The following is an 18,152-nucleotide window of genomic DNA, read 5'->3' on the forward strand; positions in this document are numbered from 1 at the left end:
GCTGCTTGTGTCAGCCTAGGTGCACTGACACAAGCGGCAGTGAGGAAGCCGCCGTGGAGGCTTCTGCTGGCCTCTGTGCGTTGACGCATCTAGATGCGCCGATGCAGCTTCCTCCCATGGAGGTGCAAATGTGCTTTACGGCACATTTGCGACCCTCCCAGGACACTTATGCCAGCCTAAGTGCCAGTTAGGACTGTGCCCTTATTTTCTTAGGTGTACTCTTAAAGCATCTTCAGTGTTCAACTGAAATGTAAGGTGCGATCTCGTCCTTAGCCACTAAATGCCTATTGTCAATACCAGAACCTAACCCTAGAGCAAGTGGAGTCATAATAAAATAAAATGACAGAGTTTATGACAGTGCGTCATATATTTCAGCCATGATTAACCACGATATTTAATAAAACCTCCATGTTCAACAGCAGTGTGCGTCTAAGTACCAGATGTGATGGACAACCAGCAGGAAGGACGGTTGCCTTCATCTCCTTCTTGTAAGTTTTGCAGGTGAATTTGGATGGTTGCTCATGAACATTGAAGCTTTGGTCTGATTCCTATCTTTGAGAGCCACAGTGATCATCTTCCCACTTGCCCAGGTGGAAAGGAGACCATCCTCTTCCCAGTCTTGCTCTCCAAACACTTTCCATAAAGCCAGAAGTGCAGTACTATTTAGAGGCCAGCACATGACATCCCTTTAAATAAAACGTGAACTCTCAGTCTTCCGGGTTTGGAGAAACTGTACGAGAAGCAGGAACTTTTGTTTTTTACAGTACTGCAGGAGAGACGGCAGCTATGGTGGCAGCGTGGGGTGGAGCTCCAGGTTGCGCCGCCCCAGTCAAGAGCCATGAAGTAATGTCAACTGAGGAATCATAGTTCCCTTAACTTAAAGTGCATCATGCCACTTCAAGGGATAAAACACTGAGTTTTATCCCTTGAGCCTTGGTGTACGAAGCAAAGGTATTACCTGCCCTCTCACAGAAAAATTGGAATTGTGTTCCTCCACTAAGGAGCCTTTCCTTTATTCTTTCAATCTATGGGTGCTCATATTCTCTTCTTCAAATTATGGGGCAGGAGGGTGGTTGGCACATTTATGGTTTGCATTGGCTCCTTTAGTGACTGTTTTGAGAAGGCTATGCAGGCCTGACTGAAATTGGGAGGAATTGGGGGCTAGGTTTGTGAATTATATTATGAGCCAGTCCAACGATAAGGTGAGATGAGGTGGGCTGCCTCAGGTGGGTCGATGGGTGCAGACAGCATTCTTTGCGCATTTGCCACCTCCTCTACCATCCCTCGACTGGCTCCCATTTGCCCTTTGACATGTCCCTCCTAGCTCCGGTGCTGTATGGGTTGAAACAGAGTGCAGAGTGGGGAAGAACAAAGAAGCTAGGAGAAACACCCACCCACCCCACTTTGGTGTCCCCTCTCTTCCTTGTTATGCCCCATTCTGCCATGCTGTTTCAAAACAGCACAGCAGAGGCTGGAGGAAGGCAGTAGCCTTCCTCAAAATAAGAACCCAGGCTGCCAATGTTGCTGCTGTTACTGTCCCATCACTGCCTTGTCTCCTCCACTATGATTGAGGAGGTGCCTGTCTGAGATGTCCACTTCCCCTGCCATCAGCATCTCCTCAATTTTGAGAGAGGAGGCAGCAAGTCCTCTGAGGCAGTGATCACTGCTACACTGTTTCTCTTCCACTGAAGTGGAGGAGGTGGGGGGGATTTGCCCCCACCCACAGGCCTGGGTAGAAGGGAGGCAGAGGAGCAAAATCCCCAGGATCCAGGTTTTCAGAGGGCCTGGGCCAAATTATATCATTTAAAACAAACATATTACAAAACAAATGTCAGTACCCCAATCTCAACCTACCCAGGGCTGTGTAAAGCTCTACAGCTTTAATGCACTTTCATTGCACTTCTGTTAACCCAATGCATTTAGGACAGGGTGACTCAGTTGGGCATCTTGGCCCAATGCCAGTTCTCTGTGGCCCTGTCCACCTGTGAGGGCAGCAGCAGCTGGGGGAGGTCAGACATCTCCCCTTGGGTCAAACCATTTTACCCATAATTTGAGCCCTGCCTCCCTTCCCAGATACTCCCATTTCTGCTGAGATTCCTAGCAATTTGCAAAATCTGGCAAATCTCTATCAAAGTGGAATCCATGTTGCTAAGAAACTCTATTTTTATGTTGCAGAATGGAATCTGTGAATGTGTGAAATGCAAGCAATTATTAGAGAAATACTTGCGTATATCTGAGCAGTGAGAAAAGAGCAGGATTTTATTTTATGCCTTCCTAAGGGCAAAAGGAAATTGTGATGATTAGTTGCGTAATCCTCTCGGATAGTATATGAGGGAAGACTATCTCCATGCAACAAATAAATAAGGTGTCGAAATATAGACAGACTGTCAGAGAAAAAGTCACAGGAGAGGAGGAACTGACCATCTTGATCTATCCATTATAACTCAGTAATCCATACTCAGCCAAACCCTTCCTCTCAAGAGCAATCATTGTGACTACCTGGGCAAAATCAATAGCTCTACCACAAATCTCATCTATGCCCAAGTGTACAAGAGTCCACATCTCCCCAAGTCAGTCAAAAAATATGTCTGTCTTTTCTATACATACCTTGCTGCAGGGTTGTTTTTTTTTTAACTTTTGACAGCAACTGTTACCCTGCACACGCTAGATCTCGGAAGCTAAGCAGGGTCAGGCCTGGTTAGTACTTGGATGGGAGACTGCCTGGGAATACCGGGTGCTGTAGGCTTATACCATAGTCTTTCGAGACTGAAGGCTGCCAACCATTTTTTTAAGCTTTAAATTACTGTAGCCCCCCAAGCATACATTTACATAGCTCACATGTAAACCCACAGTTTGAGAACCCCCAAGTACGACAATTGGCGCATCAAGCTCAGTATTTCAGACAGGGGTCTTCCTTGGCCCTAACTGGAGATCTTGGGAATTGAATTTAGTTCTTTAGAGCTCTGTGACCCACTTCCAAGCTTCTCATGACCTCGCTGGGGGTCACAACCTAAACTCTTTGCTCAGTCTTATCCCCCACCCTGCTGTGGCATGCAGGCACACCATGGAGAGATGTGCTGCATGCTATGGAGGGCAGCAATCAGGATACCTGCAAGACGTAAGGGAAAATATTTTCTCTGCATAGGCCCAAGGGTCTCCTTGGACTTACACCCACTGTATAACTGGCATTAATCTGAGGAAAGCCAGGGTGGGGAGGGGTGGGGTGGGGCATCCTAAAAAAATGGGGGATAAGATCTAGAATGTATGACTGCCTCAAGATCTATCCCTCCTTCTTATGATACATCTCTTCCATTTACTCCCCCCAAATGCCCCAATGATCCCTCTCCCCACCCAATGCCCACCCCTGCAGCTAATGTACCTCCTTGGAGGTGCCAAGGAGGCACCTTCACCTCCTTGGAGGTCTGCAGCTGTGATCTCCAGCCATGCACACTAGTGGCCCTGTTTCACATATCATTGCTACGTCTGCAGCGTGAACGGAGAGGACTTTCTGCAGATGAAATGCCAGTGTAATCTGGATCTGTTGTGCTGTTTTTTTTTTTTCTTGAGGCATGCCTTACTCGATCACCCAGCCTGTGCAACTGTTGGTCCATAAAGTCAAACACAACCCACCAGCCACACATTGGAACTTTCCCAGTGCTGCAATCCCTCTGTTTTTGCACTCCCAGGTTTATTGGGAAAACAAGTTTACTGAACATCCAAGGGTTTCCTGTACATGGAAGATGGACTGTGTTTAACTTTGAGGCTCATAAACTTGTGTAGGTTTGATCCACAGAATTAGTTTATTGAACAGAGTTGGCTCTCACATTGATGGAACACACTGAGGTGCATGACCCTGCATTTTAGAAGCGCACCACCCATCACTGTACATATGAAGTAACTTAAGACCAACACGAAGCAACATACAAATACATGTGTGACGGTGTTTACCTGATTTCTGTTTTTACTCAACACTTTTGAGTTGAAAGTGATCCAAAACTAAAGGAAAAAGTGATTGATAATCACTGGCATACATAGGGGGGTCAAGGGGGAAAATATCCCAGGGTGCCATGCCTGTAGGGGTGGCAGCATCTTACTTGCCCTGCCCCTGCTGCCTTCAGAGGGCCAGAGGAGGCTACGTGTAGCCTTCTAAGGCCTCCAGAGGGCCTTTAAAGCACACTTCCAGTTTTCGGGCAAAACCCAGAAATCACATTTAAGGCCTTCTGGAGCTCTCAGAAGGCCTTCGGAGGGCTGAAGGAGTCCACATGCAGCCTCTTTCAGCTCTCAGAAGCCCCCCCCCAAGGGGGTGTACTCTGCAGTCCTGGCCCCAAGTGGCACAGGGGCCAGGATCACCAGTGTTGATATCAACAACTCTTGATTTGGGCCGTGCTTCATTTTGGGAAAAGGCACTATAAAATCAACAACATGGTCATTGCTGCACCTTTTACTAAGACCTAGACTGAGGCACTTCCAATACCCACTTCATTTTGTAAATCTATTAGTTCTTTTCTTCTTCCATGAATTGTTCTACCCCCTCTTTTATTTGTTTAGAAAGTCTTATTATATTTTAGCTCTTCACCTATGTGCTGCCACTCAGGCAGGGTTTTATCCCAGTCTTCTTGAGACATGGGTTTCATATTACAGCATAGCTTTTTGGGGAACTTCCTCACAGGGAGGGAGTCTTTTGAGGATAACCTCTTTCTGCCTGGCTTTGTGCTCACAGTGGCAATGCAGTCAAATGATTTGGCCCTGTGCAAGGGGCAGATCTGGGGGAAGGAGAAAGGAACCAGGAACCTGGGCTCCCCCCCCCCACCAGCCACCACAGAGGCATATGCACCCTTCAGTATTTAATCTTATTTGTTATTTTATGAGTTGTCTGTCTACAATATATCCACAATGATCAATACAATATGAAAAAAATAAAACAAATGACCACAATAAAACAAAAAAGTAAAAACCTGCAGAACAACAGTAATACGTATACCATGATCCAGCCAACATGGGTGATGGTAACCCTACTTCCCCCAGAGCACATGTGTTCAAGATCTTGCATGTGGTTTCCCCGTGACATTCTGGGCCATGACCAGGAATGGAAGGTTGATGCACATCTCCCATATCCTCATCACCAGTGCATGTGGGGAGGCAAAGCCCTGTTCTTCTGAGCCCTGGATTTTGTTCCTTCACATGTGGGTGACTGCAATTGCTCTGTGTTGCTCTGTGTACTGGAATTGCTCGTGTTCATAATAATAAACATAGCAAACAGTAGCAAAAGTCCTTAAAAGCCCATCTGCCACATGACTTCAAACTTGCACAACTAAAATAATTGTTTCATAGAAGGAAAAGGAATAACGTTTTAGCCAGCTGTTGGCAAAGCAGGTTGAGAGAGGGATCCAAGCAGACGTCTCTAGAACAGTCATTCCCAAACATTTTAGCACTGGGACCCACTTTTTTAAACAACACTCTATCAGGACCCACTTAGGTTTGCCAGACTTTTAAAAAGGAGATAAATAAATAGATAAATAAAATGTTATTTCTTTCTAGATTTATTTATTTATAAGTGATAATGACAAGAAAAAAAAACCATCAAACATTTATCTCCCTATATTTACACATGCTTGCAAACTTCAGGAGCTCAGCTCCTTGCAGGGCAATTATTGGCTATCTTGCAAAATGCAGGAGCTGAGCTCTTTGCAGAGTCATTAGCAGCTACAGTATCTGATTTTTGAATAGCCTCAGGGCTTGGGGCAATTAGATATCTCATTTTTCCATCCACCAAAAGTCAGGTCACAACCCAACAGAAGGTCCCGACCCACAGTTTAGGAACCACTTCTCTTGAAAGAGAGTTGCAGGTGCCACCACTGGAAATGTTCTACTTCATGTCCTAGTAAAGCACAGAAAGTTGTCCCTACTGAGTCAAACCACTGGTCCATCTATCTTGGTATTCTCTATGGGCTGGTAGCAGCTCTCTAGGGTTTCTGGCAGGGGACTGGCTCAGCTGAACCTGGGGATGTCAGGGACTGAACCTAGGACCTTCTGTATGCCAGGCATCTGCTCTACCACTGAAACACGGTCCCATTCTCTATTCCAGGAAAAGAAAGGGACACAGGAAAAGACCACATCCAGAGAGCTAAAAGAGCAGGGGGTGGAACTAGAATAGGTGAGCTGGTTGATAGGGCACAAGCAAGTGAGGGATTACGGGTAATAAACAGTTTCTTGAATTGGGCTCAAGAGCAAAAGGAAACCAGAGCAGACAAGTCAAAATGGGAATCATGGGTTCTTTCAATCCTGTTCTAAAGAGAAAAAAACATGGTCCATGTGGATTTCTGCCAGTTTTATCTAGCTTTATGGGCAGCAGTACATGGGATGCATTATGCTAATAATGCAGTTTATTCTTTGCCTTCTCTCTGCATTCCTCTCCCTGCCTTTCCCCTCCTTTCCCTCCTTCCCTCTCCTCCCCACCAAATGTTTTCTTCTTTTCCTTACTTGAATTTGTCATGTTTCGTACCAAAAATCCAAATAAGAAATTGTGTTGAGAAAAAATAGTATTGCGAGATGAGAGTCCCTGCTCTTAATACCTGATTTTATAAGATCTTCAGCCGTCTGCTTCAGTTGCAAGGCAGGCTCTAAAGTGGCTTACCATGCCACCTAGCAGGGATTTGAAGAATTGTATTTGCTTGGAAAGAGCTGGTGTGAAATGACTCAAGCAAGTAAAGGCAGTGAGGCTTGCAAAGTTTGGGATTGGGATTTATGGACTAAGGAAAGTGAAAGGCAATGGTGGGGACATTTTTTTTTAAGGGTCTCCAAAGATCCTGTTAAGGTTCCAGTCTGATGGGTTGTATCCAAAAGTTTCATTTGCTCTGAAGGATGTAACCCATAACACCATGTTGGCATGTTGGCATCCTTCAGTCTCGGAAGACTATGGTATCGCGCTCTGAATGGTGGTTCTGGAACTGTGTCCTCTCCAGTGCGCGAAGCCTGGGTAAAGTAGATATGGAGGATATCCATATCTGATCCATATCCATCCAATCTGATGGGTTGTATCCAAAAGTTTCATTTGCTCTGAAGGATGTAACCCATAGCACATCCTATATATAATTACATAGGAGTAAGCTCCAAGGAACAAAATTGATCGAACTTCTGCATAAACATGTCTAGGATAGCACTGCAAATTTTATTTTGTTTTCTACTTTATACACCACCCTTCCTCCAAGCAACTCAGGGTGGTGTACCTAGTTCCTCTTCCTTTTGTCCTCATAACAACCCTGTGAGGTAGGTAAGGCTAAAAGAGAGTGACTGACCCTAAGTCGCCCTGGAAACTTCAGGGCTGAGTGGGGATTTGAACTTGGATCTTCCAGGTGTAATTCCAACGCCCCAAACCACTATCCCATCTTGGCTCTCCAATGGCCTTATAATATGGGTCCAAAGTTGTTCATGCCCACTCTTCTCCACTTTGCTATTCTACACTCAAAATTCACTGGCTGTCTGGGTAACTTAATAGATTTTGGTTTTCTTTCTTTATAAAAGTATAGCATCCCCAAAGTCTGAACAGAAAACAGACAGAGCATTACGAAGGCTGCTTTAAGCAAAGTTGGGGCTTGGATATAAATTACCATATGCTCTACAGTCATAGTGACTATCCTTTTCAAATCTATCCTTCAGTCTTGGAAAAGTCTGTTAAGGTTCACATGCCTCTGTGTCGTATCTAAATTATCACTCAAAGCATAACATAGCAACAGGATAATCTAACTGTGTGATCCAGTGACATCTGATACATACAGCACACACTTGCCCAAAAGTGTATGCACACAGAAAAACAAAACGCTTTAAGGATTCCACTTCCATTGCTTTATATTGTTCTGTGAATTCTTTCTGTCCTGCATTCTTCCTGAATTAGAACATGCAAGGTTTACCACAGCTTTCAATCCCTTTAAGTTATTTTTCCCCCTGCACTGATGAGCATATACACACTGATGAAATACTGCCATAAAAAGCCATAACTGCAGGAAGGTTCTTTCTGTGCAGTGTTGCATAGATGTTCACGTACACTCCTCCACATTGATAAAACACCATACAAAATGAATCTTGATTCAACCATACATATAACCATCATCAAGATTGCTTTTGCGCAGTGTTTTTATCAGTGCACTGTTTCAGTAAAATTTCGATCAACTGCTTTTCTGCCCACTGAAAGAACAGAGAGCTGTAGATTGCATGCACAGTACTCTGTGGAAGAGCAAAATCTGGAAATAAGACTTGGAACAATGGAGAAGAATTCTTAACATACAAGTCCCACTTTGGAAGCAAAGTGGTAGTGGTTTGGAACTCCCAAATTAGGGAAAATTTTGAAATAATCTCTCACCAAAACAGACATGTGTTGTCTGCTACATCTCTCTACTTCAGCTGCCTTATGCTTTCTTTATAGTGATGGCTCTACTACTACAATGCAATGTGCAGTAGCAGCCTCAGGTAGCTGCTTTAGGGCATCATTAAAGAGTGCAAAATGGTCAGTTACTGAATGTATAATTATATCTTTGTACCATGAGAGAGGAACCCCAATGAGATTTTGCACCCGAGGCACAAACAAGCCCAGTTTGTTTTCTATCCATTTTTCTTCATTCTAGTAGAATGATGAGTTCCCAAGACAACTTTATGGCCTCAAGCAGCTTAAAAAGATCATGTTGATTCCTTCATTCGCTTTGCCAACCCCGCATCACTCTAAATTCCAATGGCTGTCTTGACGCTAGCTGTAAGTTCGACCGTTTCAAGGTCAATATGGCTGCAAATAAGCTCCAGAATTCTAAATTCTAAGCATGCTCCCAAGTCTTGATAAAGTAAAACATCAGCAGGTCCATCAGTGTTCCTACGTAATGCCACATTCCAAGATGCTCATCAAAAAGCCTCAGCAGATCTCCTTTGCATTGCTTTGTTCTGCTTGCACAACAACCAACTAGTTTGACCTTAGTTATTTTAAAATTGCCACACAAATTAATGGCATCTGGACCTGTTATTATAACCTCAGCCTGCTCCAAGGTGAGAAAATATGTTTGTATTCTCAGTGCATTTGCAACCTGCCTTGTGAGCTTTGCCTCTGTGCTTTTTATTGATATCCTGACTCATTTCACCCTTGTTTTTCAAAACGTTGGCAGGCTAAATTAGTACAAAGCATATGAAGAAGTGCTAAATTTTCTTTTAATACTACAAGCCACTGTATATCTAGCCTTGGTGAGACTGAAGCTCATACCCTTGCTGATGTAATACCCAAGACGTCTATGTAAGCTGTGTTATGAAGCAGCAATTGAACAGCTGATTGGTTGGGTTGTTTTAAAAAAATCCACCTTGTCCAAAAAGTATGGAAACAAAGGCCTAATTAAAAGCACGTAAATAGTATCACCAAAGCCTGTGAGATTTCTTTCATCTCTAGCATTAGTCATGTACTCACCTCTCCTAATGAACTGCAAACTCACAGGGATTGATTTCACTCCTAAGGTTTAGTTCATATGTTTGCTTTCTGGGTTGTGGTGCGCAGGCTAATTTCCTGCCTCTGGCCACTATCATGGGGTCAAGTCTTACGCATATACACATCAGCAGGTTATATGTGCATGGGGCTGATATCATGGATATTTTGCAGCTACCTTTCCAGAAGATGCCATTCAGATAGAAAAGACCCACATGATCATCTATGCTCATGTGGCAGGAATATCTATGCACAAAACTACCAAAGTGGCAGGCTGCAGGTTGAGGTACCAGCCTTCCCACCAGTCTGCGTGCTTTTAAAGGCAATCTTGTACCTTTCTATGTCTATGAGAAATCAAGGGACACTTGGTCTTCAGAATTTTGAGCAGATAAGTAGATTAATACAATGGAATATCTGATGTCTAATGGGAAATACTACCGGTTATTTATAATCCACATTTGCCTGTTACCTCTTGATTTATTGTGATCTCTAGTGATGCATACATAGTCACAAAACTGTATTTAGGACTGATATGTTTTCCAAAAGCTTGTCTGAATGTGCCTACTGTCAGCACAGCTTTGAAGCACATGAAAATTCTGGATTGCAAACAGGCAGGAAATAGAATGGAGCAAGTTAATGGGGAAGATTTTTTTTAAGATGTTTATTTCTGCTTCGTTCACAAACCCTGCATGCATTCCAAATGGATGCCAAGTCTAGACCCAGAGACAATGCCTATACTTTTAAGAGTCCCAGCCAATAAGATGATTTGTAGAAGCTGCATCTCCCGCACTGTTCCAGAAACAACCACTGTGAGAGATGAGTGGACATATTAGTCTCAAATGAGCATAGCAAGGCAAGACTAACAACCATATAGAGGGCGTGGCTACTGTCCTGCATGGAAGAAAGTGTCATAAATATACTAGAACAATGGTTCCAAAACTTGAGTTCTGGGATCCACTTTTTAAAATGACACTCTGTTGGGACCCATCTAGGTTTACCAGATTAAAAAAAAAAAAAAGATCTAGAAAGAAATATTAAAATTTTTATTTATGTAGTAATAACCAGAAAGAAGACCCTCAAACATTTATCTCCCTATATTTACACACGCTAGCAAACTGCAGGAGCTGAGCTCTTTGCAGGGTAGTTAGCAGCTACAGTATCTGATGTTTTAATAACCTCAGGGCTTGAGGTCATTAGTTATCTGATCTTTCCATCATCCTTCGGCGACCCACCAAAAATCAGCTTGTGACCCACCCACAGTTTGGGAACCACTGTACTAGATAGAAGATGATCCAATAATTTTTTTTTAATCCCGCATAAGTACATACAGTATATTCAACTTTTAAATATATTGGTAAACGCCAGAAGCTAAAATAATAGAATCCAGTAACCATAGGTGATGAAAGCATTTGAAAGGCAAGTGTGATGGAATTAACGTATTGATTTTTAACAAATGGAAATAATATATCTTTTTCTCTGGAAAAAAGGCAGATTCCTAGATATTTTCTTCCATTTAAACATCTCATCAGGTTTGCTACAGCTATGCTACCTTTTCTATCTTGCTGTTTCTTCTGCCTGAAACATCCACCCAATACAGCTATGTGGTGCATGCAGTCTCTCTCACCCTCTCCGAAGAGCTACCTCTTCCATTAAGTATTTTGTCAAACCCTTTCGGGTCAGACCATGTGACATGTTAACCATGCGTGTTTATTTATTTCAAAACAGAAATAGCAGCCACAGGGACCAGGATCTAGATTGGGGCTAAGGTATGGAAGCAAGGTGCCTTAACCATTTGTCCCACCACCACAGTCCCAGATTGGATTTCCATCCCTGGTACCTGCTATTTACCCCAGGAGAGAAGGACCATAGGAAGGACAAGGGGTTAAAGCCCCATCCCATGGTCCTAATCTGGACTTGGGTTGCCATCGCCACTATTTACATTAACACACACACACACACACACACACACACCAAATGGGCCAAATGGGATGATTAACACCACATCTAGTATAATCCTTGGACTCATCCTCAGCTGAGATATGAAATGCAACAGCTGTTCCTCATTTCTCTCCCTTGATGCGCTTTCCAGTGTCTTCTAGCAACGACCGGTATCTTTTAAAAACAAGAGTCCAGTTTTACCTTGTTGTTGTTGGCAACCTTCAGTCTTGAAAGACTCTGGTATCGCGCTCTGAATGGTGGTTCTGGAACAGCGTCTAGTGTGGCTGAAAAGGCTGATTTGGGACCATATACACTGATGATGATGATGATTATGTATATAGCATCATCACCACTGTCCTTTTATGGGTTTTTACTTGAACTTAGCTCCTTTTGCTTTCACTAGAATTTGCTCTGCTTAGATTATGGGATGTTACAATAATGTTAGCAAGAGAAACAGAATTTGAAAAATGTTGGTGATGCAAAGGACATAAGAACATGAGAGGAGCCCTACTGGATCAGGCTCAGGGTTCAGTTTCCTATATCTCAGGGTGGCCCACCAGATGCCTCAGGGAGCACACACAAGACCACAAGAAACTTGCATCTTGCTGCCACCTCCCTGCATCTAGCATTCCATTTACACTCGCTCCCCCCCCCCCGCAAAAACCGTTTTTCCATTTCCATAAGTGACGGCATTTATTATAAATACTTATACTCCACCTTTCCTTTTCATTCATTGAAGGCATCTGGCAGCAAACCAGAAAACGTAAGATACATCCAGTGTAAATAAAATAATAAAATACAAGCTATAAATAAATACCAAAAATACAGTGGAAGAGTAAATGCAGCATGGTGACTAGAAGACTGACAGTGCAATCCTGTGCACGTCTACTCAGAAGTAAATTCCACTGTGTTCAATGAGGCTGACTCCCAGGTAAGTGTATTTAGGATTGTGCTTTATGTATCCAGATGTCCCTGGTGTGAATCTCACTTCTGCCATAAATTCACTAGGTGCCCTTAGGCAAACCACTCCCTTTCAGCCTCTGCTCCCCAGCAGCAGTATTGTGATAATCATACCCACCTTACAGGGTTGTTGTATGAACAGTAAGAGTGCATGTGAAATGCTCTGAACCCTGGAAAGTGCTGTGCAACTGCTTTTAATCTCTTGCCCTTAATAGTAATCAAATCCGCAGACAGAAATATAGCTGCTCAGAGCCCCCCTCCCCTTATACTGAAGGCCCGCTGGAATTTAAAAAAAAAAAAAAAAAGGTTTTAGCACAGTGTTTGAAAGGTCATCAGAGAAAGGGCAAAATGAACCTCCTGAGGAAGGAGGTTCCATAACTTGGAATGAGGAAGAAAGAACTATTCCTGTGTTGCCTCACTGGGATACAAGCAGAAGAATCAGCACAGGGTTCAGTGAAGCCCTTTCCCCTCCAGCTGGTTCTAAGGCTTGTGTAACTTGGAGACAAGGGCACCAAGGAAGAATCTGGACCACCAGGTATGTGTAGTGATCAAATGCTGTAGTGTGACTGTGCCCAGGGGCAGCTGGGAAGTAGAAGAGAGAAGGGACACATCCCTCCCCTTTTATGCCATCCCCTTCACCAAAGGATGGATCATGTTTGGTTTGGTTTTGGACAATGTTTTGAAAAGACCATTCACCTCAATGGGATTTCAGCAGCTTTCACAGTGTGCCAAACTGTAAAGACCCAAAAGAATATTTAAGGGGAAAATCCTGAATATAAACATTTTCCTTCTATTTTGTAGCTTCAAACCATCTATTTAAATTACTTTCAAACAAAAAGAACCTCCTTTTCCTTGCACATAAAGAAGAATTAAATTGAATATAAATGTGTCTGATTAAGTAAATAGCTTCATAATATGTTTATACTGCAAATTGCATCCGTAACACGGCACAACAAACAATAATGATACCACTAATGGGAGAATATGCATGTGGAATAAAACCAAGCCCTTGAATGACTTGCAAAAATCAGTAAATGTCTATCAAATGACCTTCAGATCTGATCTGAATAGGACTTGAACTAGCCACAAATGGGAAAGTATTTTAAAATGTGCACCGTAATGATATAGGAGGATGGGAACAAATGCTGCACTTGAATAATGATATAATATGACAGCTTCTTCATATGAACTTTGGCTTCTAAATGATTTGTACCATAACCACCTGAACACAACAGAACATCTACTTAAAGATGAAACACCAGCCAACCCAGAGTACAAAACAATTCTTTAATGATGATCACTTAGGCTGCAATCCTATACACACTTTCCCGGAATAAGCCTCATTGGGACTTGCTCTTGAATAAATATGCCTAGAATGGCTCTGGTAAAGCAGCATTCTATTGAGCACACATTGTTAAATGCCACCTTCTCATAAGGTCACATCTACATTGCAAACTTGACTGAACCACCTTGATACCTGCTTTTCTGACTTCCCCCAAGCAACCTGGAGGCATTCGGGTTGTATGGAGAGACAGGGAATTATATATTGGAGATCTTGCAGTCCTTCACAGAACCATAGCTCCTAAGGTATCTTAACTTAGAGCCCAATCCTATGTATGTCTGCTAAGAAGTATGTTCCATTATAGTCAATGGGGCTTACTCCCAGGAAAGTGTGGATAGGATTGTACCCTGAGAGTCATAACAATGACATTGGTTTAAACCTGGGTTATGGTTGCAACATAGCGGTTGTGTTCAGCGGTTTAAAATATGGCTAGTTTCCAAGGCATCTGGCTTGGATGAGCTTTCTCTCTACAATCCCTTTCCATCTGCACATTTGTAGAGATTCTGCCCAAGTTTTAGCAACATGCGGTGAATAGTGATCAGTTCATAGAAATATATTATTTGGAACAGAACCCTAGAAGTTCAGAAACCAGGTATGGGTCTGAGGCCGCTCTCAGTGCTGCCTACTACTGGCACTGTAATTCAGCAACAAAATACAATAATACTTTATGTAACAAATGCATCAGTGATAAGAAGCAAGTCTCACAACTTGGATACCTCGTACGGCGGTGGATGGGGGAAGAGTAAGCAGCAAATCTGTAAAGATCTAAATTAATTACATAAGCCACTGAGCTTGGTGGTCTGTGCCGAGCTACTTCAAATTGCTTAGCTTATAAGATTCCCAGGGTGAAATTTGCATTGTTTGCTGCGGAAATTCTTTAGATGAATATGTCAATTCAGATGACGGGAATCCATGTCACCTCTAAGCCGGTGCGAGGTAGTACCAGTCACACCACTTCCCCCTTCAAGACACATTTCATCATGGTCGGTTTGGATTACTTCCCATCAAGCAGTCACAAAATAGCAGCATTTTGCCCTTACCTCCTAAAGCTTGTTTCATTACGAATTCCATGATGATGGCTTTAGATTCCTTCCCACCAGATCACTTCTCACATGCAAGACAGACGAGGGGCAAGTTCTTCAGTTGCAGCCTGCAGCTGAATTCACAAGGCAGAAGATTAGCATTAAGGTGGCTAAATTTTGTGCTTTCATCCCAACTCTTGAGTCTTACTGCATTAGAGCTACTTCCTTTAGAAGTCTGCCCAGTTGCTCTCCCCCTGCATTTCTCATAAAGTAGGTGAAGTTACTTGTTCATGTTTTGAGCAGCTAGTCAGTACAGTAAATTAACATTCTGTAGTATAATGTTTATGGAGTACTATAAAGAGCGATCTAATGCTGACATACTGTCATGGGATAGGATTGACTTCATGCGGAACTATTCCAAGAGCTAGGCACCATGCACTCCAAATCACTGGTGGAAAACCAAGGACAGCACAGACGTGTAACAAACAGCGGAACCTTCATTTACTGTGTTAATACATTTGCCCACAGAGCTGTTTAATTGAATTTGCCGGGCGCCTGTTTCATTTTCATATCAGACCATTAGAAGAGGTCATTCAGACCAATGCAAAACCCATGGGGATTAGATGAGTTTTCTAACTAGATGACAGTTTTCCAACTTTGTTGGCCCTTAGTGAATTTTCAGAGGGGGTGTTCTGAAGGGGGAAACACATTTGCACTATTCGGAGAAGAAATGACGCTGGGGGCATTTGAAGGTTGAAGCGTTTGTGCTTCTTGAATTCTCAGCAGCAGGCGTCTCTGTCAATATCTCCTAATGGCCAACCTCATATTTGCATCATTGACCAGAAGAGCCACTCCAATCAAGTCTAGTTAAATATCAGAAACATTGCAAGCAAACAAGAGAAATATCCTATTGAAATGGCACCCAGCTCCTGTATGCTAGGCACACCTATAGCTAGTTGGAATTTCTCTCTTTTTAAAAAGAAGGTCAGTTAATTTCATGAACAGTCACTGGGAAGGTTTCTTGGAATCTGGCACAATAATTAATACTACTGGCATTGGATACAAGGGCAACACAGAATTTCAGGTTGGGGCAACAAATTCAAGACAATTAGGCAAAAAACAAGTTTCTTGTAAATAGATATTTTTCCCATAGAAAAGTCTATACATTATTTGAAATCTTCATATCTTGGTGCATGAGAAAACTTGAACTCTTGGACTGAAAATGACTACGAGACAGGGAAAATTAGAATACGGACCCATTGCCCAATGAGATTTCCCTCTGCTGACTCTGCAGAGTGAAGCAAACGTCCTACCAGATTTCTCCAAAATTCTCCATTGAAAATGTCCTAGTGAACCATTAGCTTTGCTAAGTTTTAAATAGTGGTATTGAAGACATATAGCAGTGATATCGAAGACACCTAGCTATACATATACATAGATATATACATATACATGCTTCTGTGCTTCTTATTAATTTACACACACACACATACTGTACATATGTACTGCTAGGTGTCTTCAATACCATGATTTAAAACTATACCACTATTTAAAACTTAGCAAAGCTAATGAAACATAGTGCTGCAAGTCTGCATAAGTTGGCCATTTTCCCTCTCCAAACTTCTGCGATCAAAGAAACATTGTGACCTCATGCTCTTGTGGGGGGGGGGATGAATTCATGCACCAAAGAATGAAATACACCCTTCTGGTTCCAATGAGGTGACCATGAGACGACACCAAAATATGGGTGAGGGCTGCTTTTCATGCACTGGACTTTGCCCAAAAGAAACCAAGATTGCAGAATGCTCATGACTAGCTTTTTCAGAAGCAAACCAAGCTCTCAACCAGAGAGCTCGCACGAGTAGCTCCCTGCATAACCCCAACATACCCACCCTTGGGAGTGGGTAGCTCAGCTTGTCCCACAAATCCATCCTTCAGACTTTCCCCCCTCTCTCTTCTACACAGCTAACTAACCAATCCCCGCAACCAACACACAGTAGGGCACAGAGGGCAGCCAGCTTACCACCGCACAGCAAGAAAAATGAGAGCAATCCCGGATCCGTGAGCAGCAGCAGGGCGTTTTAGCAAAGGAGAGTGTTCAGCACCAAGGACACTTCCCTGCGTCCGGGCGGTGCCTACTACAAGGGCACGTTGCCAAGCACGGACGCATCAGCACCCAGGACAGCTCCCGTGGCTCAAAACAGAGGGCGGAAAGGACCCCAGTCATACCTTTGATCCCCAGCGCCTGGCTTGCTGCAGGTCTGTCTCCGACTGGAGTTGCTAACAGAAGGCTCTTTTTGTGTTGTTTTTTTTGCGGCGTCCCTAGCAGATCAACCCCTCCTGCTACGAAGGGGGTCCATGTGTGCTTCGAGAGCTCAACCCTTGGCTGGCTGGAGGGCACGGACAGGAGCAGGCGCAAGAAGTTCTCTCCCTTCGAGTAGTGTCCGGGTGCGACGATGAGCCAGCGACAGAGGAGGGGACGAGCCGAGAGCTCCCTACTTTCACTACTCCCTCTTTTTATCACGGGATTTCCGGACCATCCCACTGACACTATTCCCTCCTTACACTACGCCGGCTCCTTTCCTCCTCCTCCTCCCGCTCCCGATGCTGCTGGATCGGCATTTCTCGCCTGGCTCTCGCTTTGCCCTCCTCCCCCCCCCCCCACCAACCCATCCCACGGTAAGGGTTGTGAGAGGGTAGCAACTCTTCCTGCAGCAGGAGGTAGCTTTCCGCGCACCTGCAGTTTGGGGAGGGGGAGAGAAGGGCGACAGACATTGCAGATTGCTGGAGGGGGGGGAGCATCTAATGTATAGGGATCCCCCATCTAATGTCTGGATGCATTATAAAGACTGAGAGTCCAAGCCTGTGCCTGTCTACTCAGAAGTAAGTCCCATTATAGTCAATGGCGCTTACTCCCAGGAAAGTGTGGGTAGGATTGCAGCCTGAGTGGCTTGTAGTTTTAATAGCTGTATGGGGGGGGGGATGAGTTTGCATTTGTTGAACTGAACTGCTGTGTTTGTGGGCGGGGGGAAGCTTCAAATCGGAAACAGGTGAAAAAATGTAACATTTTTTTAAAAAAAGATCAGCTAAGTCAGCAGTTTCTCCGCAAAGCCTCCCAGAGCCTCAGCCCAGTGACAGATCTTGCTATGAATTCCCTGGCATTTCAAATCGGGGAACAGAAAGAGAAGAGGCGAGACTCAGAAGCTCACAGAACTTGGGGTGGGGGGGGGCCTGCGGGAAGACGCCTACTAATGCATTCGCGACGGAGAGAACTCCCCCCCAGCTGTTGCCAAAGAGCGCGTCGCCCCCCTCCCTTTGCCAAGGGGCGTCTGAAGGTTAACAGAACAGTATGGCTGAGGAAAGAACGCCAACCTTCCCAGACGCAGTCCCTGGTGGGGCGGGCTAGAGGCGAAAGAAACCAGGACGTGGAAACGCCTGG

At 43.9% G+C, this 18,152-nt stretch overlaps 1 protein-coding gene across 1 annotated transcript in view; it reads right to left on the reverse strand.

Annotated features, from left to right (window-relative positions):
• Nucleotides 1-16,980, reverse strand: part of CPLX1 (complexin 1) — a 138,991-nt gene extending 122,011 nt beyond the window's left edge. Inside the window, exons 1-2 of the mRNA XM_066617813.1 lie at nucleotides 16,943-16,980; nucleotides 14,732-14,847 (exon numbers count right to left, since the gene is read on the reverse strand). Coding sequence (XP_066473910.1) covers nucleotides 14,732-14,762 — 31 coding nt within the window. The 5' untranslated portion in view covers nucleotides 14,763-14,847; nucleotides 16,943-16,980. The remainder of the gene's footprint in view (nucleotides 1-14,731; nucleotides 14,848-16,942) is intronic.
• Between the last annotated feature and the right edge of the window lie 1,172 nt (nucleotides 16,981-18,152).

The sequence above is a fragment of the Tiliqua scincoides genome, chromosome 2, assembly GCF_035046505.1.
Source record: "Tiliqua scincoides isolate rTilSci1 chromosome 2, rTilSci1.hap2, whole genome shotgun sequence".
NCBI lineage: Eukaryota > Metazoa > Chordata > Lepidosauria > Squamata > Scincidae > Tiliqua > Tiliqua scincoides.